This window comes from Hypanus sabinus, chromosome 5 (genome assembly GCF_030144855.1).
Source record: "Hypanus sabinus isolate sHypSab1 chromosome 5, sHypSab1.hap1, whole genome shotgun sequence".
In the NCBI taxonomy this organism is placed as follows: Eukaryota; Metazoa; Chordata; class Chondrichthyes; order Myliobatiformes; family Dasyatidae; genus Hypanus; species Hypanus sabinus.
The window spans coordinates 171,165,292-171,189,806 of NC_082710.1; the positions used below are offsets into that span (position 1 = coordinate 171,165,292).

The window sequence follows — 24,515 nt, forward strand, 5'->3', positions numbered from 1 at the left end:
TTTCTTTCTTCCTTGTGCCTCTCTAAGAGTCTCTTAAATGTTCCTAATGTATCCCCTGGCAATGTATTCCAGGCACTAAGAGTGAAAAAACTATTCTGATATCCACCTATATACTTTCTTCCAATCACCTTCAAAGCATGTCCTGCAGTATTAGCTATTGATGCCCTAGGGAAGAAAACCACCAGCTGTCCACTCTATCTGTGCCTCTCGTAATCTCGCATACCTCTATCAAGTCACCTCTCATGCTCCTTTACTCCAAAGAGGAAAGCCACTCAAGCTTTCTTGACATGTTCTCTGGTAGCATTCTGGTAAATCTCCTCTGCACCCTATATAAAACTTCCAATAATGGGGTGACCAGAACTGAACACAATATTCCCCAGTACCAAGGACATCTTCAAAAGGTGGTGCCTCCACTATGAAGGCAGCATCTTCACCAACCAGGACATGCCATTTTCACAGTACTGCCATCAGAGAGGAGGTGCAGCAGCCTGAAGACCCACAGTCAACATCTTGGGAACAGCTTCTTCTCCACATGCCGTCAGATTTCTGACCTGTCAGTACTTCGCTCTCGTTTTGCACTGTTTATTTATTATTGTAATTACAGTAATCTTTTATGTATTTGACTGTAACGCTGCTGCAGAACAACACATTTCACGACGTTTATCTGTGATAACAAACCCAATTCTGATTCTGAAGGATGATCAAACCAGAATTTTATAGAGCTGCAACATTACCTTTGATTAAAAATGTTTCCTTTATGAAGAGACATTTCTTACTACATTCTTCATAAATCTGTACATCTCTGTTGGGTTCTCCCTCAGCCTCCTCCAACCAATATTTCCTCGAAGGTATCCACGTGTGTGCGCACACATTTCTGCTACCAGCGCACAAAGGAATTTAAACCACACACAAAAGGTTGTCACCATATACCTCGTTGACATGTTAAGAATATTTCATGCTTGTACACAATCTCATTCCTTTACCGGTTTCTGATGGGGACAGTATCGACAACATGGAGTTTGTGATGATTTGTCTGCAGATTTTAGAACTGGCTTATTTAAACTGTTTTTATTGAAGAAATTATTCAGTGAGCACATATTGTTGTCTCTGGGCAAAACACTGCATAGCACAAGACTTTTGGGCACACTGGTCATTACAAATTAGAGGAAACATTGCCTCCGACAAAGGAAAACAAGCCTAGTCTCACCAAACACTTCTTGCTACAATATTCCATAAGCTCCTTTGCTACCATAAGCTCCTTTGCTACCATTCGCATAATGTTGCTTTCAGCAAATAAAAGTAGCTTCCCCCCATTTATCTCCAAAGAAGTGAAGAACAGCATGTAAACTATGAAAGACATAACTCAGGAAATGGCAACATAAATATGACGGAAGATTTTCTTAATGTTCTGTGTAACATTATCTCCTGCTTCAACCACCAACCCCCATCTTATTCCAAGGTTCAAACTTATTGGGAAATGCAGTTAATAATTGCAATGCTGTTACGTAATCCCCCTCCAGAGTTTTCAACACTCGACATTTCTCTCTGACAGCTGAATGCTTGGGATTTGTTCAGACATTCCTGATTTGGGGAAGAAGGATTTTTTGCAGCCATGTACCAACGACTATGGTCATGGTTGTTGTATCTCTTCGGTCTAACAATGCAAGTCTTCTGGAACTGTGACTACAATGACAAGGTGACTGCTGGAAGCCTCAACAAGACCCAGGTAAGGAAAAGAACAGGTCTTCTCTTAGACCACAAAGCAGCCACGTGGCTATTGGCTTGTGTTATTAACTGCTGGAATGTGAGATTGGGTTCCAATTGACAAGGGTTTTGATGATGGATTCTCGGCTATTTTCATGAATTCACTCCTCATTCCCCCACTTTCACCCAAGGAAGGTGAAGTGAATGCTCCTTGTGTGCTTGATGCTGTCTTGCTGGTAAATGTGTGCGTAATTTGAATGGAAACAAGTCTTCTCAATTCATAGTGGTCTTTTAAGAAGAAGTAAGAGTTTTAATCCCCTCTGTAGCCAATACCATGTTTCAACACGTCTTACTAATAGGGAGAAAGAGAACTGCAGTTGAGTGAAATGGGGAACATACAGTGTGGTTACAAGGAAAGTAAAGACAAATTCTTGCACTTAATCACAAATAAGAGAAAATCTGCAGATGCTGCAAATCTAAGCAACACACGCAAAATGCTGGAGGAACTCTGCAGGCCAGGCAGCATCTATGGAAAAGAAAACAGTTAATGTTTCAGACCAAGATCCATCAATGGGTCTCCGAAGGGTCTCAGGCCAAAATGTTGACTGTACTCTTTTCCATAGCTGCTGCCTGGCCTGCTGAGGTTCTCCAGCATTTTGTGTCTGTTCCTCTCATTTAAGATGGTTGTACCACATTAAGCTGGAAAGAGCACAACGAAGATTTGCAAGACTGTTGCCAGGACCCGAGGGTTTGAGTTATAAGTAGAAGTTCAGCAGGCTAGGACTTTATTCCTTGGAATGTAGGAGACCAAGGGGGGTGACTTTACAGAATCATGAGGGGCATAGAATGGGTGAATGCACACAGTGTTTATCTCAGGGAATGGGGACCTAAAACTAGTGGGCATAGGTTTAAAGTGAGAGGGAGGAAATTTAAAAGGAATTTGAGGGGCAACTTCTTCATACAGAGGACAGAATGAGCTGCCAAAGTAATTGAGGTGGGTACAATAACATTTAAGACACATTTAAATACATGAATAGGAAAGGTTTAGCGGGATACAGGCCAAATACAGGCAAATAAGACAAGCTTATGTGAGCAGCTTTGTCAGCATGGGTGAGTTGGGCTGAATAGCCGGTTTCTGTACAGTATGAATCAATGACAGCTTTTCAAATGAAACATTTAAAATTTTAATGGGACTTGACAGCATAGCAGCAGAGTTGATATTTTCCTTGGGAGGGAAAATATCAGGGGAGTCACAGTCTGAAAATAAGCGGATGGCGATTTAGGGCCAGGGAGGAGAACAAATTTTTCCAGTGATTTTTTTAGCCTTCTCATGGTGACTGTCGAGGCTCAACCACTAAATATAGTGAAAAGGGACAGGTTTTTAGACATCAAACAAAGGAAGGGATATCGAATTTGATAGAGAAAGTTGTACTGAAGTTGGAGATTACCCAGATATTTCCTAAATAACAGAGCAGATATGAGGGACCAAATGGTCTACTCCTATTTCTTTTGCTCTGAGTTCTTACTACAGTCCACCTCTTTGCATAAGTTTTTGGACACTTTCCCTAACACATCCTAAATGGTATTTGAAAATGCGCTTGCTGCATTCAAGAAGCTATACATATGCAAGCTGTTCTTATGGAGACAGAAAAGACTATTGATGCTAGAATGTTCAAAATGTGTACCAGTAAGCTCAGGGGAAACTGCCATTCCGCTGTGATCAGACGATTGAACGGAACTCTTTACCATAAAGATCTCTCAGTCCTCCTTGCTGCCTGCACTGCACGTTCTCGGAAAACTGTTGCACTACATTCTGTGTTCTACAACTGCTTTTCGCTCTGTACTCCCTCGATATACTGTACTTACATTTTAAAAAGATTGTAGGGATGGCGCGCAAAACAAAATCTGATCCAGCAGATAGAGTTTAACCCGGAAAAGAGTGAAGAATTGGGTTTAATATCACTGTCATGAAATTTGTTTTTCTGCAGCAGCAGTACCTTGCAATACATAATAAAAACTGTAAATTACAGTAAGAAATAGATATTTTAAAAAGTAAAATTGAATAAGTAGTGCAAAAAGAGAAAAAGAAAGGTAGTGAGGTAGTGTTCATGGGTTCAATGCCCATTCAGATATCTGATGGCAGAAGGGAAGAAGCTGTTCCTGAATCGTTGAGTGTGTGCCTTCAGGCTCCTGCACCTCCTCCCTGATGGTAGTATTGAGAAGAGGGCATGTGCTGGGTGATGGGGGTCCTTAATGATGGATTTGACTGAGTGTACAACTTTCTGCCGTTTATTTCAATCCTGTGCATTGCCATTTAGAATGCTCTCTACAGTACATCTGTGGAAATTTGCAAATGTGTTTGGTGGCATACCAAATCTCTTCAAGCTCCAAATGAAACATAGCTACTGTAGTGCCTTTTTTTTTTGTTACTGCATCTTTATGTTGGGCTAGCTTAGATCCTCAGAGATGTTGTCATGCAGGAACCTGAAATTGCTCACTTCAGATTAGAACTGGTGGATGTTTCCTTGCTTTACCATTTCTGAAGTCCTCAATCGATTCTTGTGTCTAACATTGAGTACAAGATTGTTCTTGATCTGTCTCGCTCTTGTATGCCTTCTCATCACCATCTGAAATTCTGCCAACAATTCACTTTGGAAAGTTGAATTGGAAGTAGAATGCATGGTTAATGGCAGGATCTTTAACAGTGTGGGGAAACAGAGGGTTTTTGGAGACCACATCCATAGATCCCACAAAATTGCCACGTAGGCTGATAGGGTTGTTAAGAAGACGTATATTGTGTTGCCCTTCATTAGCCGAGAGGATTGAGTTCAAGAGCTGTGAATTAACATTGCAGCTCTATAAAACCTTCATTAGACAACAGGCAGAATGTTGTGCTCAGTTCTGGTAGACTCGTTATAAAAAGGATGTGGAAGCTTTCAAGAGGGCGCAGAAGAGATTTACCAGGATTGGAGAGCATGTCTTATGAGGATAGGTTGAGTGAGCCAGGGATTTTCTTTTTGGAGTGGAGGAGATGAGGGGTGACTTGATAGATGATAAGGTGTATAGATCAAGTGGACAGCTGGATACATTTTCCTGGGGGAGAGGGGAAGAACAACTAATATGAAAGGGCAGAATTTTAAGGTGATTAGAGGAAAGAGCAGAAGGTATGTCAGAGGTGTTTTTTACACAGAGAATGGTGGGTTTAGAAAGCACTGCCAGGGTTGGTGGTAGAGTCTGATACTTGAGGGATATTTAGCAAGCTCTTAGATAAGCACATGGATGAAAGAAACATAGATGGCTACTTGGGAGTGAAGGATTAGATTGAACTTAGAGTAGGTTAAAAGGTCGGTACAGCAATGTGGGCCTGTACTGTGTTGTACAGTTCCAAGTCCATTCTCCCACTTTCTCCCAGTAACCCTTAATCCTCTCATAAATCAAGAATCTATCAATCTCTGTCTTAAATACACCGTGACTTGACCTTTGTGCAATAAATTCCAGATTCACCATGCAAAGGTTCCTCCTTGCTTTGTTCTCAGACAAATGTCCTAGGATGTCTTCAGATGTCCTAAGACAGTGCTCTCAATTCCTAGGCTCTCCTGATAATGAAAACATCCCCTTTATTTCCACTCTATCCAGGCCTTTCAATATCCAATAAGTTTCAGTGGGATTCCCCTCACCCCCCGACCCCCACCCATCCTTCTGACTACCATGGAGAACAAGCCCAGAGACATCACATGCTCCTTATATGTTAAGAGCTCACGTAATGTTGTGGCCTCTTCTTCTAGCTAGAGATTTACTTTGGAACAGTCCACAAAGAGGTGTGAAGTGGGGCAGAAATGGGAGGGGAGATCAGCGAGGTCGAGAAATTAAAAGGGTTGGGATAGGGCTAGCACTGGGAGGAGAAACTGCAGAGTGAAGAAGGTGGAGAGAGGGGCAGTGGCGGGATGTTGGAAAAATGGAGAGCAATGTGGGTGCAAAGGGTTAGATCGACCTGAGAGTAGGTTAAAGTGTTGGCAGAACATCATAAGCCAGAGCCTATACTGTTCTATGTTGCAACAATAAACCAATCATCAATTACCAGTCCGGAACTAAAAAAAGGTGGGGGAGGGGCGGTGGACAGGCAGTACCTGTGCAGGGAAATGAATAGTCAAAATTTCAGGTCGAGACTGGCTACATCAACTGTCCACTTCCCTCCACAGATGCTGCCTGACCCATTGAGATCCTACAGTGTGCGCGCGCGTGTGTGTGTGTGTGTGTGTGTGTGTATGTGTGTATATGCGTGCAAGCTGCTGTTGTGCTTTGAGAGAATGGTGGTTTCACCAGATCCCAGGGTTCAGACCCTGACAAGACCCTTTGCTGGTGGCTGAGAAGAGAGACCAGCAGATTTGGACAACATGATTACAAGATTTAAGCCTCGTTCTTGAGTTCCGAAGAACAGTATCAATATCACAATGTGGAACTGGAAGCAGGGAGGTGTGTTGCATTAGGTGCCCTATAACTCAGAGCAGTCATCGAGCAGTCTGGAGAGAGTACACCTTCCCCTGACCATTCCAGGCTGCAGAACACTGGGCACACTCTGAGATTCAGTGACCATCTCCATCTCGATGACACACATGCTGCCCAGCGGTGCATCTGGAAGAGCTACTGTCTCACAGCGCTGGAGACCTGGGTTCGATCCCGACCTCCACCCGTGTGTGGACCTTCCACATTCTCCCTGTGGCCGCGTGGGTTTCTTCCAGGTGCTCTAGTTTCCTCCCACACCCCAAAATTGGGTAATTGAGGTTAAGATGGACAAGATTACCTTTATATGTCACACCAATTTAAATTAATCATTTGTGATGTGCTGGGGACCAGAAGGTGCCAACTTAGTATGCCCACAACTCACTATGTCTTTGGAATATGGGAGGAAAGCAGAGCACCTGGTGGAATCACCTGGTCAGAGGGAGAAGGTACAAACTCCTTATAGACATCAGGGCCGGGGGTGAAATCAAACCCCGATCAGTGATTGCTGGTGCTGTAGGGCACCATCACACTACCGTGCATTCCACTCAAATTGGCGGGTTAAAAGCCCGCTATAAACTGGCGTGCAGGAGAAACTGAGGAAATTAATTTACTGCAGATGGAGAGTGGGATTTCTTTGAAGAGAAGGGGAAATTCCCAAGTCCTGATGAAGAGTCTCGGCCCGAAACATCAACTATTTATTCCCCTCCATAGATGCTGCCTGACCCAGCAAGTTCCTCCAGCATTTTGCATTGCTCTGGATTACCAGCAGCTGCAGAATCTGTTGTGTTTGAGATTCCAGAGTGTGCTGGAATGTTTATTCTTCAAATCCTTCCAATAAAATTGATCATTACTATCAATGTTCACCGACAGAGTGACTCTAGGCTACAATGGTGAAAAAGCTTCAAAGGAATGCCACTGTCTGCAAATCTGCTTCTGGATTCATTGATAAAAGGGACTTAGGCAAAATACTGTGAGTTCCTTTTGGATGTTACCTTGGCAGAAAGCTGGAACACTTTAATTTATCAACCCCACATTGCCACTGAAGCTGAGTTACCCTTGTGGATAATCATCAACCGTCTGTCCCAAGGTCTTTGGCTGTGTGCATTACCGCTCAGTCCAACTTGCAGAGTTTCAATAGGTAACTAATAAACAGAGCAGCCAAACACAGACCCTTTCTTTGTTTTTTAAAATGTCACTGGATGTTACGTGAACATCAGATAATCAAGCATTTTGGAGATGGTTTACCTGTAAAAGACCACATATGTGTGCGTGAACTGCCAGCTGATCCAATCCACTGTGGTTCCAAAAGGTTCATATGTAGAATAACGGTTACAAGCTGGAACCTAGTCCAGTGTTTATATACAGAATAATGGTTGGGTTACAGGCTAGAATCTAATCAAAAGACTTGGGAGGGCCTTCTCTTTAGAATAATAGATCCCCAGGCATAGGTTAAAGGCTGAAATCTAAGCGAAAGGTTTAGATTCACAGAGTTATAGAAAAATATAGAACAATAATAGGCCCTTCAGCCCATCTAGTCTTTGCCAAACTATTTAAACTTCCTACACCCATTGATCTGCACCTGGACTATAGCCCTCTATACCCCTACCAACCATGTGCCAAGACAAACTCCTCTTCCATGTTGAAATCTAGCTTGCATGCACCATTTGTGCTGGCAGCTCATTCCACACTCTCACCACCCTCTGACTGAAGAAGCTTCCTCTATTGTTCCTTTTCACCTTTCACCCTTAACTCATGACCTCTACTTGTAGTCTAACCCAACCTCAGTGGAAAAAGCCCTTATAATTTTGTGTACCTGTATCAAATCACTCCTCAATTTTCTATGTTCCAAGGAAAGAAGTCCTAACCTATTCAATCCTTCCTTATACCTCAGGTCCTGCAGACCCAGCAACATCCTTGTAAATATCCTCTGTACTCTTTCAATCTTATTTACATCTTTCCTGTAGGTGGGTGACCAAAACTGCACACATTTCTCCAAATTAGGCCTCACCAGTGTCTTATACAACTTCAAAATAACTCCCATCTCCTGTACTCAGTACTTTGATTTATGAAGATCAATGTGACAAAAGTTTTCTTTATGACCCTATCTATCTGCGATGCCACTTTCAATTAATTATGGACCTGTATTCCCTGATCGCCTTGTTCCACCACACTCTTCAATGCCCTACCATTTACTGTGCAAATCCTAGTCTGGTTGACCCTACCAAAATGCAACACCCTGCACTTGTCTGCATTAAATTCCATCTGCCATTTTTCAGCCAATTTTTCCAACAGGTCCAGATCCTGCTGTAAGCTCTGATAGTCTTCCTCATTGTCCACATACCCCCAACCTTGGTGTCATCTGCAAATTTGCTGATCCAGTTAACCACATTATCATCCAGATCATTGATATACATCACAAACACAAGAGATTCTGCAGTTGGTGGGAATCCAAACTAACACACACAACATGCTGGAGGAACTCAGCACATCAGACAGCATCCACAGAAACAACTGAACCTTCTTTACCAATCTCCCATGAGGGACTTTGTCAAACATAGACAACATCCACTGCCTCAGCTTCATCAACTTTCTTGGTAATTTCCTTGAAAAACTCTAATAAGATTGGTTAAGTATGATCTACCATGCACAAAGCCATGCTGACTATCCCTAATCAGTCCACGACCATCCAACTATTCAAATATCCAGTCCCGTAGAATACCTTCCATAACTTTCCCACTACTGATGTCAAGTTCACTGGCCTATAATTTCCTGGTTTATTTTTGAGCCTTTCTTAAATAGCAGAACAACATTAGCTATCCCTCAATCTTCTGTCACCTGATCCAAAAGATTTAACTATTTCTGCTAGGGCCACTGAAATTTCTGCACAAGCCTTCCACAGTATCCAAGGGGATTTATCTGCCCTTATTTACCCCAAGACAGCAAAGACCTCTTCGTCTGTAATCTGTATCAGGTCCATGACCTCGCTGCTGTTTTGCCTCACTTCTATGGACTCTGTGTCCATCACCCGAGTAACGACAGATGCAAAACTCCCTTTAAGATCTCCCTAGCAACACACACACAATGCTGGAGGAACACTGCTGAGTGATTGGGAAAATCAAGTTGGTGTTGGATTATAAGGTGGGTATTTGGCAACTGCCTATGAGATGGATTTTAAGAGCAGCTTGTGCTTGAGCCTACTCAGGGAAAGGCTACCTTAGATTGGGTGTTGTGTAATAACCCAGATCTGATTAGGGAGCTTAATGTAAAGGAACCGTTATGAGACAATGATCATAATATGATCAAATTAAACTGCAATTTGAGAGGAAGAAGCACAAGGCACATGTATCAATATTGCAATGGAATAAAGGGTATGAGAGAGGAGCTTGCTCAGGAGGATTGAAGGATTGAAGAGATGGCTAAAGTTTCTGGGAATAGTTCACAAGTACAGAATAGATATGTCCCACAGAAGAAGTTGTTCTCAAATTGCAGGTATAGGCAATTATGGCTGAAAGAGAAGTTAGGGACTGAATAAAAGCCAAGGAAAGGGCATAAGGTGGTAAAAGTGAGTGGGAAGTTGGATGATTGGGAAGCTTTTAAAATCCAATAAAAGGCAAATAAAAAGCAATAAGAAGGGAAAAGATGAAATATGGGGGCAAACTGGCCAATAAAATAAAGCAGGACATCAAAAGTTTTTTCAGAAGTAAAAGGCAGGAAAGAGTCGAACTGGAAAATGATGCTGGTGACGTAGTAATGAGGGATAAAGAAATGGCAGATGAACTTAATGGGTACCTTGCATCTGACTTTCACTGTGGAGGACACAAGCAGTGTGCTAGAGGTCCGTGAGTATCAGGGAGCAGGAGTGAGTGTCATTGCTATTACAAAGGAAAAGGTGCAAGGCACTCAAAGGTCTTAAGGTGGTTCAGTCACCTGGACCAGATGGACTACATCCCAGAGTCCTGACAGAGGTTGCTGAAGAGATAATGGATGCATTGGTCATGATCTTTCAAGAATCACTTGATAATGGCATGGTCCCAGAGGACTGGACGATTGAAAATGTCACTCCACCCTTTTGAAAAGGAGGAAGATAAAAGAAAGGAAATTATAGGCCAGTTAGCTGAACCTCAGCGGTTGGGAAAGTGTTGAAGTCTATTATTAAGCATGATGTTTCAGGGTACTTGGAGACTAATTATAAGTCAAAGTCGGTATGGTTTCTGTGAAGGGAAATCTTGCCTGACTAATCTGTTAAAGTTCTTCAAGGAAGTAACAAGCATGATGGACAAAGGAGAGGCGGTGGATGACATTTACTTTGATTTTCAGTAGGCATTTGATAAGTGTCACACATGAGGCTGATTAACAAAATAAAATTCCATGGCGTGACAGAAAAGATACTGGCATGGATAGAGGAATGGCTGACTGACAGGAGATAGCAAGTGGGAATAAAGCACACCTTTTCTGGTTGGCTGCCAGTGACTAGTGGGGTTCCCCAGGGGTCGGTATTGGGACTGCTGCTTTTCACATTGTTTGTCAAAGATTTAGATAATGGAATTGTTGGCTTAGTGGCAAAGTTTGCGGATGATATGAAGATAGGTGGAGGGGTAGGTATTGCTGAGGAAGCAATGCATTAACAGTGTTTACAGAGGTGCAGAAGGACTTAGAAGTCCTTGTGCAAGACTCCCAGGTTAAATTACAGGTTGAGTCTGTGGTAAAGAAGGGAAATGCAATGTTAGCATTTATTTGGAAATAAATAATGACTCTATCTGGAAATGCACAGAGGACTGTGTGTCTCACAAGATGATCCGGGTATTCCCTAACCAGGAACCTTGGATGAATTATGAGGTCCAGTTCCTTTTGAAGGCTAGAGCTGCAGCTTTTAGGTCTGGGGATACCAGTCGCTACACGGAATCCAGGTATGAACTTCGGAAAGCCATTAAGGGTGCCAAGAAGCAATATCAAGCCAACTTGGAAACTCAGGCTAACCAGAGGGATGCCAGTAGTGTCTAAATGAGATCACTGGGTGCAAAGAAAAGGCTGGGAATAGCAATAACTGTAGCGCTTCTCTTCCTGACGAACTTAATGTATTCTACGCAAGCTTTGTACAGAAGGGCAGAGTCCCGCCCCTCCGGATGAACCGGACCTGGTGGCATCGAGATTCATCGTCTCCAAGAAAGATAGTAGAAGAGCCTTCCTGAAGATAAATCCAAGGAAGGCAACGGGCCCAGATGGCGTCCCGGGACGGGTTCTCCAGGCCTGTGCAAGTGAGCTAGCTGGAGAGTTTGCTGACATCTTCAACCACTCCCTGCTTCAGTCTAAGATTCCCTCATGTTTTAAGAAGGCAACGATTATCCCGATGCTGAAGAAAAGCAAGATGGCATGCCTGAATGACCATCAACTTGTGGCTCTGTCATCAATTGCTATGAAGTGCTTCGAGCAATTGGTTATAGCACATAGCAACCATAACCTACCAGTCAACCTCGACGCTTTGCAATTTACCTACTGGAGCAACAGGTCAACGGCAGACGACATCTTTCTGGCATTACATTCCTCCTTAGAACACCTGAAGAATAAAGACGCATATGTAAGGCTCCTTTTCATTGACTACAGCTCTGCCTTTAATACCATCATTCCAAATAAACTGATACCTAAGCTCCGGAACCTGGGTCTCAGCACTCAGATCTGCAGCTGGATCTTCAACTTCCTCACAGACAGGACCCAGGCTGTAAAGATAGGGGACAAGCTCTCCTCTACAATCACTCTGAGCACCGGTGCCCCACAAAGCTGTGTACTCAGCCCCCTGCTGTACTCACTGTACACCCATGATTGTGTAGCCAAGTTTCCATCAAACTCAATATATAAGTTTGCTGATGACACCACAATTGTAGGCCGTATATTGGGTAATGATGAGTCTGAGTACAGAGAGGAAATTAAGAACCTGGTGGCATGGTGCAAAGACAATAACCTATCCCTCAATGTCAGCAAGACAAAGGAATTGGTTGTTGACTTCAGAAGGAGTAGCGGACCACATGACCCCATCTACATCGGTGGTGCGCAGGTGGAACAGGTCAAAAGCTTTAAGTTCCTTAGGGTGAATATCACAAATGACCTGACTTGGTCTAACCAGAGTCCACTGCCAAGAAGGCCCACCAGCGCCTTTACTTCCTGAGAAAGCTGAAGAAATTTGGCCTGTCTCCTAAAACCCTCACTAATATTTATAGATGCACCGTAGAAAGTATTCGTCTAGGGTGCATCACAACCTGGTATGGAAATTGTCCTGTCCAAGACCGGAAGAAGCTGCAGAAGATCATGACCACAGCCCAGCACATCACACAAACCAATCTTCCATCCTTGGACTCACTTTACACCACACGCTGTCAGAGCAGTGCTGTCAGGATAATCAAAGACATGACCCACTCAGCCAACACACTTTTTGTCCCTCTTCCCTCCGGGACAAGGTTCAGGAGCTTGAAGATTCATATGGCCAGATTTGGGAACAAGCTTCTTATCAAACTGTGATAAGACTGCTGAATGGATCCTGACCAGGATCCGGGCCGTACCTTCCAAATATCCAGACCTGACTTGCAATACCTTAATTTCCCTTTTCTATTTTCTAATTATGATTTATAATTTAATTTTTTATTATATTTACTTCAATTTGTACTTCAGGGAGCGCGAAGTGCAGAATCAAATATCACTGTGATGATTGTACGCTCTAGTATCAATTGTTTGGTGACAATGAAGTACAGTAAAATAAAATATTTCAAGGTGAACAGAATATAAAAGCAAAGAGATAATGCTGAGCTTTTATAAGACACTAGTCAGGCCGCACTTGGAGTACTGTCAACAGTTTTGGGCCCAATATCTAAGAAAGGATGTGTTGTCATTGGAGAGCGTCCAAAGGATGTTCACAAGTATGATTCTGGGAATGAAGGGGTTAACATATGAGGAGCGTTTGGCAGCTTGGGGCCTGTACTGACTGGAATTCAGAAGAATGCGTGGACATCTCATTGAAAGCTACTGAATGTTGAAAGGACTAGATAGGGTGGATGTGGAGGAGATATTTCCTATGGTGGGGGTGTCCAGAACCAGAGGGCACAGCCTCAGAATTTACTTTTTAAAACAGAGTTGAGGAAGAATTATTTTAGCCAGGGAGCAGTGAATCTGTGGAATGCTCTGCCACAGATTACAGTGGAGGCCAAGTCATGGGTATATTTAAGGCAGATTGTTCCCTGATCAATCAGCGCATCAAAGCATAGGGCAAGAAGGCAGGTGTATGGGGTTGAGTGGAATCTGAGATCAGCCATGAAGGAATGGCAGAGCAGACTGAATGGGCTGAATGGCCTAATCTTCCTACTATGGCTTATGGACAATATATCCCTGGGCATGTGTTACTGTTGGATTCCAGCCAAAGTGGGTCAGAGGGTTCATATGTAGATTCATAGATACTCAGTCTGCGATCTAATCAAGGAGTTCAGAGGGATTATATAGAGATCCCAGCTTTCAATTCACTCACAGGGCTCCACCATCCCCTTTAAAATCCCCTGAACCCCTTGATTAGATTCTAGACCATAACTCACTCGCTGTATCCAGTATTCTATATATAAACCCCCTGACTCCCTCAACCTGATCTAGCCTGTAACTCACTCCCAAAATCCATTATTCTATATATAAACCCCCTGAACTATGATCACCGACAACTCAGGGACTTGAATTTAATTAATTGCACGATCTGTAGCTTTTGTCCCACACAACTGAAACAAAACTGTACTCTGTTTGCGTTCTCATGTGTGTTTACTTCTTTGCTGTCCAAATGACAGTATTTCATGTTTCACCTTTTTGCCCCCTATTTTAACTGATTATTTAGTGCTCTTGTACTTTTACTGGACTTGCACCACACAAACAAGTTTTCCCTGCCTCCTGAATGAGATGCCACTTGCACGCAGCAGTCACAGTTCACTCCGAGGACTGGGCAGCAGAACTCTCAATTGAAGCAGATTGTGCCTTCTGCTAGTTGGCAGAGGTTGGAGCTTGGTGAAGGAAATTGCAATTAGGGGAACTTTGTTTCTCCATTCATCCCATACCCCTTCTCCAAGCTTCAGTCCATTATTGAAGGTACTGAGTGACAGTCCTACAGTAACACATTGGTGTGAAGGTTTGAACCTAAACTAGACAATAGAATAGAACTTTATTGTCATTGCTCAAGACAACAAGATTACTGTGTTACTCCAGTCCGTGCAAAACTTGTATTTACAATGCATGCGGTACAGCCTAATTTAAAAAATTCTCATATTAACATGCAACAAGTAACTTCGACAGTCCATATCTCTCAGAGGCCATTGGCAAGCATTATTTAGCTGCACAACATCCCTTGGGAAGAAGCTATTTTTCAGTTTCACTGTCTTGGCTAAGCTGTTTCTGTATCTCCTACCAGATGGCAGGAGATTAAACAGACAGCATCTGTGATGGGATGGATCTTTAATGATGGAACAAGTATTGAGAGTTGTAGATAGTGTCCAGATCTGGTAGTTGAGTCCTAATGATGTGCTGAGTTGCCCAAATCGCCCGCTGAAGTGCTTTGTGATCTGTCTTGTTGCAGCTAGAGTACCACAGCGTCATTCCATATGTCAGTATGTTCTCTATTGCACATCAATAAGAGTTGGCCAGCAATTTCTGGGGCAGATTAGCTCTCCTTAAGCACCTCAGTTAGTATAGTCACTGCTGGGCCTTCCCTACTGTCGAGGTTGTGTTGATGAACCAAGAAGGCTCCTCAGTGATGTTCATCCTCAAAAACTTGAAACTGGAGACCCTTTCCACCACCTCACCATTCATAATAGTGGGGCTTGTTCAGGACATCTGAGCTTCCTGAAGTCAATTATCATTTCTTTTGTCTTCTCGATGTTGAGTGATAGGTTGTGGTTCCTGCACCAATTGGACAATTTCAGACCTCCTCTCTATATGCAAATTTGTTATCTGCATATAGAAAGTGTCAGATAGAAAGACACACCTTGGGGGCTCATGTTGGCAACCACTTAGTTACACCAAGGTTTTAGACTAATTAATTGTCATGTACACCAGGGTGCAATGAAATGACTTGCTCATGTGAAACTCAGAGTAAACAGAGCACATGGTAATAATAAATGAATTAGTCAAAAGCACAAAGCAGAATAGTGCAAACTACAGAAATATAAAGTGGAGTAGTACAAAGAGAAATTACTTCCATTTTTCTTTCATCCATGTGTGTAGCTGAGTCTCTTAAATGACCCTAATCTGCCTCTACCACCATCCCTGGCAGGGTATTCCATGCACCCACAAGTCTCCGTGTAAAATAACTGCCTCTGACAATCCCCCTAAGCTTTCCTCCAATCACCTAAAAATTTTGCCCCCTGAGTGAAAGGCGTTGGCTGTCCACTCTATGCCTCCTCTTATCTTTTTATACAGCTCTATCAAGTCACTTCTCATCCTCCTTTGCTACAAACACAAGATCCCTAGTTCACTTACTTACCTCATATAACATGCTCTTTAATCCAGACAGCATTCTCTGCATCCTCTCTAAATCTTCCATATCCTTCCTATAATGACTCAATGGACTTCACTCTCAAGAATGCAGGTACGGAACCTATAAGCAGACAAAGGCACATCATCATGGACAAAAGAGAGAAAGGAGGAGAGGCCTCTAAGCCAGACTAAAATGATTAGTATGAAACTTCCTCTACACAGTATTAATGTACTGTTGCTGGAGAACAAGATTGAGGATCTAAGGACAAGATTCTTGTATTGGAGGGAAATGAGAAATTGATGCATTCTGTGTTTCAAGGAGACATGGCTATCTCAAGACATGCCAGATTCTGTGATCAGACCCAAGGGCTTCTTGATACTGATTCAGAGAAGGTAAAAGGTAGGGGTCTGTGTTTCATGATGAACTCTTTGTGGTGTTCATATGCAGCAGTCTTGTCACACTTTTTTCTTCCAACCTGGAACATCTAGTGATTAAGTGTGTTCTCCTTCATGATACTGAACACAATTTACCTACCACCAAAGGCCAATGTTAAACAGACACTTGAGGTAATGAGTGCTACCATTAGGATACAAGAAACAGCTTATCCCAACACCTTGTATACATATAAATAAGCAAGAGGAATCATTTATTTCCATAAAAAAGTCCTTAATTTTGTTAGCAATTCAATAATCAATGATAATCTCTGCTCAAAATGACCATGGCATGCAAGACAATTTTTAGAAGACTTTCACAAATTTTGGCAAATATTCTCAAAATGGTTTTGTATTGAGTACAAGAGGTAGAAAGCCATAAAGGTACTCCCTTTAAGACTGAAATGAGGAGACATTTCTTCACCAGAGAGTGGTGAACTTTTACATTTCTCTCCCCGCACAGCAGTAGAAGCTCATTCACTGAGTTCATCCATACTGATGCCACTAGCTTTCTGGCTGTTGGTGGCAGCATAGGGACGCAGTCAGTGGCTGCTCCACAGATCCAGAGATCTGGTTTTGATCCTGAACTCTGGTGCTGTCTGTGTAGAGTTTGCATGTTCTCCCTGTGGCCATCTGGTTTTCCTTCCACATGTGTGGGTGTGTAATTGTGGTAACTGGTGTTGTGTAAATTGCCACCAGTACAAAGGTGAGCAGAATGTAGAAGAGTACAGCTCAGGAACCGGCCATTTGGCCCACCATGTCTGTGCTGAACGCAATGCCAATTTAAACTAAACTGCCTCTTATGAAAATTTTTAAAAAATGAATACTGGAAATTTTAAACAAATTCATAGCACAGCAGAGTATCCCTTAATACAACCAATGTCACCTAATTTTTACTCAGTACAATGAAGGGTAGGAAACACGTTTGGAGGACTTCAAATTGGTTCAATGGGAACAAGTTTGTGCGATGATAAACAAGTGATTTGAACCGGACAAATAGAACACTACAGAGCTCTGAAATTTGGTGGAAGTGGCCATTAGATGAATTATGTACTTGTAGGTTTCAGCCTGTAAGTCTCAAACTTCAAAGTGTCTGTATGCCACTATACACTTCCCTGTGGCAGGCATTTACAGTAACATAAATAGAGAATTTATGGAAAAACTATACATAAACAAAGACTGACAACCAACCAATGTGCAAATTACAATAAATAAATGATACAGAGAACATGAGTTGCAGAGCATTGAGAGTGAGTCTGTAGGCTGTGGAATTGGTTCAGAGCTGAGGCGAGTCAAGTCATCCACGCTGGTTCAGGAGCCTGATAGTTGTGGGGTAATAACTGTTCCTGATCCTGGCGTTATGGGACCTAAGGGTTCTGTAGCTCCTGCCCAGTGGTAGTAGTAAAAAGAGGGCAAAGCCTGGATGGTGGGCGGACTTTGATAATGGATGCAGTCCTGAAGACCCACACTCAACTTTTCAGGAACAACTTCTTCCCTTGTGCCATTAGATTTCTTAATGGACAATGAACCTATGAACACAATTTCACTGTTTTATTCCTCTCGTTTTGTATTATTTAATTTATACATAAATTAAGTTGGTTGTTATATAAGTTATAAAGTTAGAAATGTTTTTAACTTAAATAAACTGATTGTGATTTATAGTTATTACAATGTACTGCTGCCGCAAAACAACAAATTTCACAACATATACCAGTGAAGTTAAACCTGATTCTGATTCTCCTTGTAAATCAGCTCTGTGTGGGGATAAACTTTGATTCCTGGACATTGATGTTCCCATACCAGGCCATGATGCAACCATTTAAGATGCTCTCCACTATGCATCTATAGATGTTTGCATACCGTAGGTTTGAGCTTGTCAGAAATGCACAACCAGCTTTCTATTCACAGTGTCCAAAATGGAAGTAGATGAGTGAATTTCAGACTTCTCACTGTCCATCCAGCTCAGGCACTTAGTGAACCTGTTGCTGCTCCAGTTACAGAAATAAGAAGCTCTTTATGAACACAGTGGGGAAGTGTGACATGTCTGCCTTCATTAGGTGGGGGCATCGAGTACAAGTGCTGGGAAGCCACCGATAAAGCTGTGTTAGATGGTGGTGAGAATATCGGGTGGAATATCAGGTGGAATATCAGGTGCAGTTCCAGTCACCATATCACAGGAAGGATAGGATTAAGGGTGCAGAAAAGATTCACAAGGGATTGGAGGGCTTTAGTTATAAGGAGAGACTGAATAGAATGGGACTGTTTTCTGTGGAGTGAAGGAGGCTGAAAGATGACTTTTTTAGAGGTACACAAGATCATGAGGGGGATAGATGACGTGGATGGTTAGTATTTACCCCAGGCTAGGGAAGCCTGTAACCAGAGAACATAGTCTTAATGTGAGAGGGGAAGTTTAACAGGGACCTGAGAGGTAGGTTTTTCCACCCAGAGTGTGGTCTATATAGAGGAGTTGCTGGAGGAGCTGGTGGAGATTATTACAATTACAATTTGGACAGGTACATGGAGAGGAAGGTTCGGAGGGATAAGGGACAATATAGACAAATGGAACCAGCTCAGAGAGAGACCCTGGTTGGCATGGACAAGTTGGGCTACAGGGTCTGTTAATGTGCTGTATGATTCTATGAGTGGAGCACTTGGTTAGCAGGGGAGAGCTGGTTGCACGGGGTGCTGGGCGAGGCTGTTACGCCTCCAGTCACTGATGTCATCCTTCTCCTCCTCCTGCAGTACTCCGGCAAGTGGTACTTCATTATGATAGCTGCGGATTCAGACAGTTCGCTGCTGAAATTCGGGGCGATGGACAGCGCCGTCTTCCTCCTCACGCCCATGAAAGCCGAAGGGAAGCTTCTACTGCAGGGAGAGTTCCGCCTTAGCGAGTGCGTTCCTCACCAAGTGCACCGGCTTGAATCCTAGCCCCCTCCTACCTTCCAATGGAGCTGAAGGAGGGTCTCATCTCATGTCCATTAGTTCAAATATCAATTGCATGAAACCCTCAGTCTATAACTCATCTCTGAGGATCCATTGTTCTGTAGAAACACCTCTGAAGTGCAGAATTAGATCCCAGCCTGTAACTCACCTGCAAGGATTCATTATTCTATAGATAACCATCCTGAACCTCAGATTAAACTCCAGCCTGTAACCTACTCCCAAACCCACAGATAAGGGGGTCTGGCAGACTGACCTCTACCTTTCTGAGGCTAGGTAACAACTCTCAGACACCTCCTCTTACTTATGCCAGTAAGAAGCACCAGGCCATTGACTCCCACACCAGCACTGACCTTATTAACTCTGGGATCTCCCATTCACTACCACCAACCTTACCATGCACCTCCTGATTCTACCTCCTAACAAAGTTCCACAAACTTGCCTGTCCAGGCAGACCCATTGTTTCTGCTTGTTCCTGTCCCACCAAACTTATATCTGCATATTTTGACTATGTTTTACCCCACCCCCCCGCCCACCGTTTCAGTCCCTTCCTACCTACATCTGTGACACTTCATATGCTCTTAATCTTTACAATGATTTTGAGTTCCCCAGCCCTGATTGTCTCATTTTCACTTTGGATGTCCAGTCCCTATACAGCTTCATCCCTATCAGGAAGGCCTCAATGTTCTCCGCTTCTTTCTAGATACCAGACACCACCACTCTCTTCAATCTGGCAGAATTGGTCCTCACTCTCAATGATTTCTCCTTTGACTCCTCCCACTTCCTTCAAATAAAAGGTGTAGCCACGGGCACTTGTGTGTCCCAGCTATGGCTGCCTTTTTGTCAGCCATGTTGAATATGCAACGATTCAACCCTATACTGGTATCACTCCCCAACTTTTCCTACGCAACATTAATGACTGCATTGGTGCTGCTTCATCAACTTTGCCTCCAACTTCCACCCTGCTCTCAAATTTACCTGGTCCATTTCCAACACCTCCCTCCCCCTTCTTAATCCCTCTGTCTCTATCTCTGAAGACAGCTTATCTACTGATGTCTTTTATAAATCAACTGATTCTCACAGTTGCCTGGACTATTCCTCTGTCTCTTGTAAAATCGCCAACCCCTTCTCTCAATTCCTCCATCTCCCCCACATTTGATCACAGGATGAGGCTTTTTATATCAGAACGAATGAGATGTCATCCTTCTTCAAAGAAAGGGGCTTCCCTTCCTCTACCATCAATACAGCCACACATGCATCTCTTCTATTTTGCACATGCCTGCCCTCTCCCCACCAGAGATAGGGTTCTTATCATCCTCATCTACCATCTACCAGCACATAATTCTCTGTAACTTCCACCATCTTCAACGGGATCCTACCACCAAGCATACCTTTCCTTCCCCATCCCTCCACTTTCCGCAGGGATCATTCCCTGCTTGGCTTCCTTGACCGCTCAGCCCTCCCCACTGATCTCCCTCCTGGTACTTATCCTTGCCAGCAAGACAAGTGCTACACCTCCTCCCTCACTACCATTCGTGGCCCTAAACAGTCCTTCCAGATGAAGCAACACTTTATCTGTGAGTCTCTTGGTGTCATCAACTATATCCAGTTCTCCCGCTGAGGCCTCCTGTACGTCAGTGAGACCTGATGAAGATTGGGAGGCCTCTTCACCTAGCACTTGCACTCCGTCCACCAGAAAAAACGGGATCTCCTGCCATCCACCCATTTTTAATCCACTTCCTGTTCCCATTCCGACATGTCAGTCCATGACCTTCTTTCCTGCACACTCAGGTTGGGGGAACAACACCTTGGTTAGTCTCCAACCTGATGGCATGAACATTGATTTCTCGAGCTTCCAGTAATTGCTCCCCCCCTTCACCATTCCCTCATTCCCATTTCCCTCTCTCACCTTACCTCCTTACCTGCCCATCACTTCCCTCTGGTGCTCCTCGCCCTTCCCTTTCTTTCATGGCTTTCTGTCCTCTTCTATCACACACCCTCTTCTACAGCCCTCTATCTCTTTCACCAATCAACTTCTCAGCTCTTTACTTTACCCCTCCCTCTCTCCTGGCCTCACTTATCATCTACCTCCTTGTACTTCTTCCTCCCCTCCTCCCACCTCCTTACTCAGTCTTCCCATCTTCTTTCTCCAGCCCTGATGATGGGTCTTGGCCCAAAACATCAAAACAATGCTGTCTGGCCTGCTGAGTTTCTCCAACATTTTGTGTGTGTGTGGTTTTCAATATATAAACCCCCTGCAACCCTCAATTTGATTCCAGTCTGTAATTCACTTATAAATATTCATTACTCTATATATAAACCCCTGAACCCCTCAACGAGAGATCCCAGCCAAGAACCCACTCCCAGGTATCCATTATTCTGCATATAAACTCCTTAATCACAGATTAGATTCCAGCCTCAGATCCCACACCAGCAAGTTCAGGAAACCTCCTGAACCTCTCAATTACAATCCAGCCTGTTACTCATTTTCGGTGATCCATGATACCATATATCCTGAACCTCTGGATCAGATTCTAGCTTGTATCTAACCTAGCTGTTCATTATTCAATATGGAGCCACTGGATTAGATCCAATTCCATAACCCACTACCAGAGATATATTGTTCCATCTAGAAAGCCCTTGAACCTCTGGACTAACTCACCCCTGACTGTTCATTATTCAATATATAAACCATATGAACTACTGGACAAGATTCCAGTCTGTAACCCATTCCTGGGAATCCATTATTCTGTGTCAACGCCCCCAAATCCCGGGTTAGATCCTGGCCTGTAAAACCCTCCTGGGGATCCATTATTCTGTGTCAACACCCCCAAACCCCTCAATGCCCCCAGATTATATCCCAGACTGTAACCCACTCCTGGGGATTCCATGGTTCTGTGTTGATGCTCCCAAATCCCAGATTAGGTTCCAGCCAGTAACTCAATTCTGGATATTCATTATTCTACATGTGAACCCCGACCTACTTGATTAGCTTCCGGTGTGCAATTCCCCCCCTGGTAACCCAGATTCCTCATGAGAACCCACCCAACCCTTCCATGATCTGAGTTAAGATGGTCTACTTTGAGTAATTTGATTTGGGGCGTGACCTGGTTTCAGTGGGTGCAGTCAGGGTGGGGCAGGTCTGGGTGGGTGCAGTCGGGGTGGGGATGGTTCCGAATGGGTGCAGCTGGGGTGGGTGCGGTCAGGTTTGAGCAAATGCGGTCATGGTGTGACCAGGTTTGAGTGAGTGCAATCAGGATGGGGAGCGGTTTGAGTGGGTGAGGTCAGGGTGTGACCTGGTTTGAGTGGGTGGGGTTGGAATGGGGACAGGTTTAAGAGGGTGTGGTGGGAGCAAGGACAGGTCTGAGTGGCTGCAGTTGGGGTTGATGTGGTCTGGGTGGGGAAAGGTTTGACTGGGTGCGGTAGGTGTGGGGACAGGTCTGAGATGGTGTGGTCTGGGTGGGGAGAGTTGAAGAGGTCGGGTTGTGATGTGATCAGTTTACAGTGGGTGTGGTCAGGGTTTATGTGTGGGGGGTTAGGGGCAGTTTTTGGTGAATGGAGCCTGGTCTTGCCCTGAGTTAAGTGAGAGAGCCGGGGGTTGGTCTATATTCAACTGAGGGGTTGGAGAGTCAGTGGGTCTTCAGCAGACTAGCTGAGATGGTTAACATACAATGTGTCATGTTCTTGTCCCACAGAACAACAAACTGCCTGTCTCGCCAGTGGACCTATTACATCAGCAATCAGACACAGGAGATGATCCTCGAGGGTGAGCTCACCAACATGTAGTCTCCACTCAAAGGAGTGATGTCATTGGCCACGACCCTCAATGGGTAATTCACTGGTGTTCCACTGGGCAAAGCCAACTGCATGCTTGTTTGGATGGTGTTATGTAAAACACCTACCTTGCAATCTCAAGCTGCCTTGTACCTGAAGTCATTCTACACTTTATTACCTTGTAATCCTTTCTGAGAAAAATGTCTGCCAATTCTATTTAAAACTCATGCTTATTAGCATGATCCCAGTAAGTCTTGTTCCACAGCATCTCCTACAACTGGTCCTCTCCCCCTCTGGGACTAAGTGGGATAGTGGATCACACACTGTACTCTCCCCCTGTGGGACCAGGTGGGGCAGTGGGCCACACACTGTTCTCCCCCCTTTGGGATTTGGTGGGGCAATGAGTCCTGTCCTCCTCTAGGCCCTATTGACCTATTGTTTACTACGTACATTTTTTTTTATCTCTCTCTCCATGAAAGGACGCCCTGAGCAGAGGACAGAGATCTTTGTGAAGGACGGAGATGATTACATTATGCTGCTGGAGGTACAGGAAGAAGGGCTGGAAACCTTCAAGAGGCTGATGCTTTACGGTAAGCGAAGAAAGGGAGATGGTACGGCGTATTAAACTGTAGGTTTAAGACAAAGGATTGGATATTTCGAGGGGATCTGAGGAAGTATTTCCTCAGCCAGAGTCTGACTGGAATTAGGAACGCACTGCTTGCAGAGGTGGGGGAGGCAGAGATTCTCACAAGCCTGAAGGTTCTGCGCGAGCACTTAATTTGCCAAGACAGACATAAGTGACTTCAGACCTAGTCTGGTAAATGGGAATATCATAGATGAGTCGGAATGGTGGGATTATGGGTCTGTCTCTGTCCCAGGTGTCTGTCTAAATGCTTCAGATATTGTGGATGTATCTGATTCTATCACCTACAGATACCAATCGTAAAAAAATCTTCACAGCATCTTATAAGTTTCTACCCCCCCCAACAGTTAATCTGATCAAACATTCTAGCTAGCACCCCCACACCTCTTCACATCTATTACCCCTGTCAGTGGACTGCACTGTAGACATTTTAAACCATGTTTATAAAGTTGATTACATTGTAAATATAAATGCATTGGTGAATATCTGGATGTGTTACAGCTACATGTCAACTGTTCTGTCCAAAATCCCAGGGAATTGCAGAGCTGTAGACCAACATAGTCACAGGGAGAACGTTCAGACTCCAGATGTGCACATTACTGGAGGTGTGCAGTGGTGACACTGCAGAATTAACCCCTGTGACAATCTGCTGCCTTTGATGCTGGAATCCCCTGCTCTCTCAAACTTCTCTCTCTCTCCTCTTCCCAATTCAGGCAGGTCGCCGACCCTGACTGATGGCCTGCGGCTGGACTTTGAGCACCGTGCCCACTGCATGGATCTGACGTCAATTTTCGTGCTGAAGCAATCCCAAGGTGAATGGTGCTGGGTTCTTTAACCCCTCTGCCCCACAGTACTCCCTTTCCACTTTCTGTCCCTTGTCTCATCCCTTTAACTCCTTGGCCCTGCAGTCCTCCTGTCCCATTTCTGTTTCACTTTCCACCACTTTAAGGGACTGGTAAAAAATAAATCACAGTGAAAGAGGCCACAACACCACAGCAGCACAACATATGAGGAACATTTGACATCGCTG

At 43.9% G+C, this 24,515-nt stretch overlaps 1 protein-coding gene across 2 annotated transcripts in view; it reads left to right on the top strand.

The window, feature by feature from the left end:
• Positions 1-1,512: 1,512 nt before the first annotated feature.
• The window catches only part of LOC132394580 (apolipoprotein M-like), a 34,018-nt gene continuing 11,015 nt past the window's right edge, over positions 1,513-24,515 (top strand). For both annotated transcript variants that reach the window (XM_059970894.1, XM_059970895.1), the window contains exons 1-5: positions 1,513-1,726; positions 18,871-19,019; positions 22,764-22,834; positions 23,322-23,432; positions 24,199-24,297. In XM_059970894.1, the coding sequence (XP_059826877.1) occupies positions 1,613-1,726; positions 18,871-19,019; positions 22,764-22,834; positions 23,322-23,432; positions 24,199-24,297 (544 nt within the window). In that variant the 5' untranslated portion in view covers positions 1,513-1,612. The remainder of the gene's footprint in view (positions 1,727-18,870; positions 19,020-22,763; positions 22,835-23,321; positions 23,433-24,198; positions 24,298-24,515) is intronic.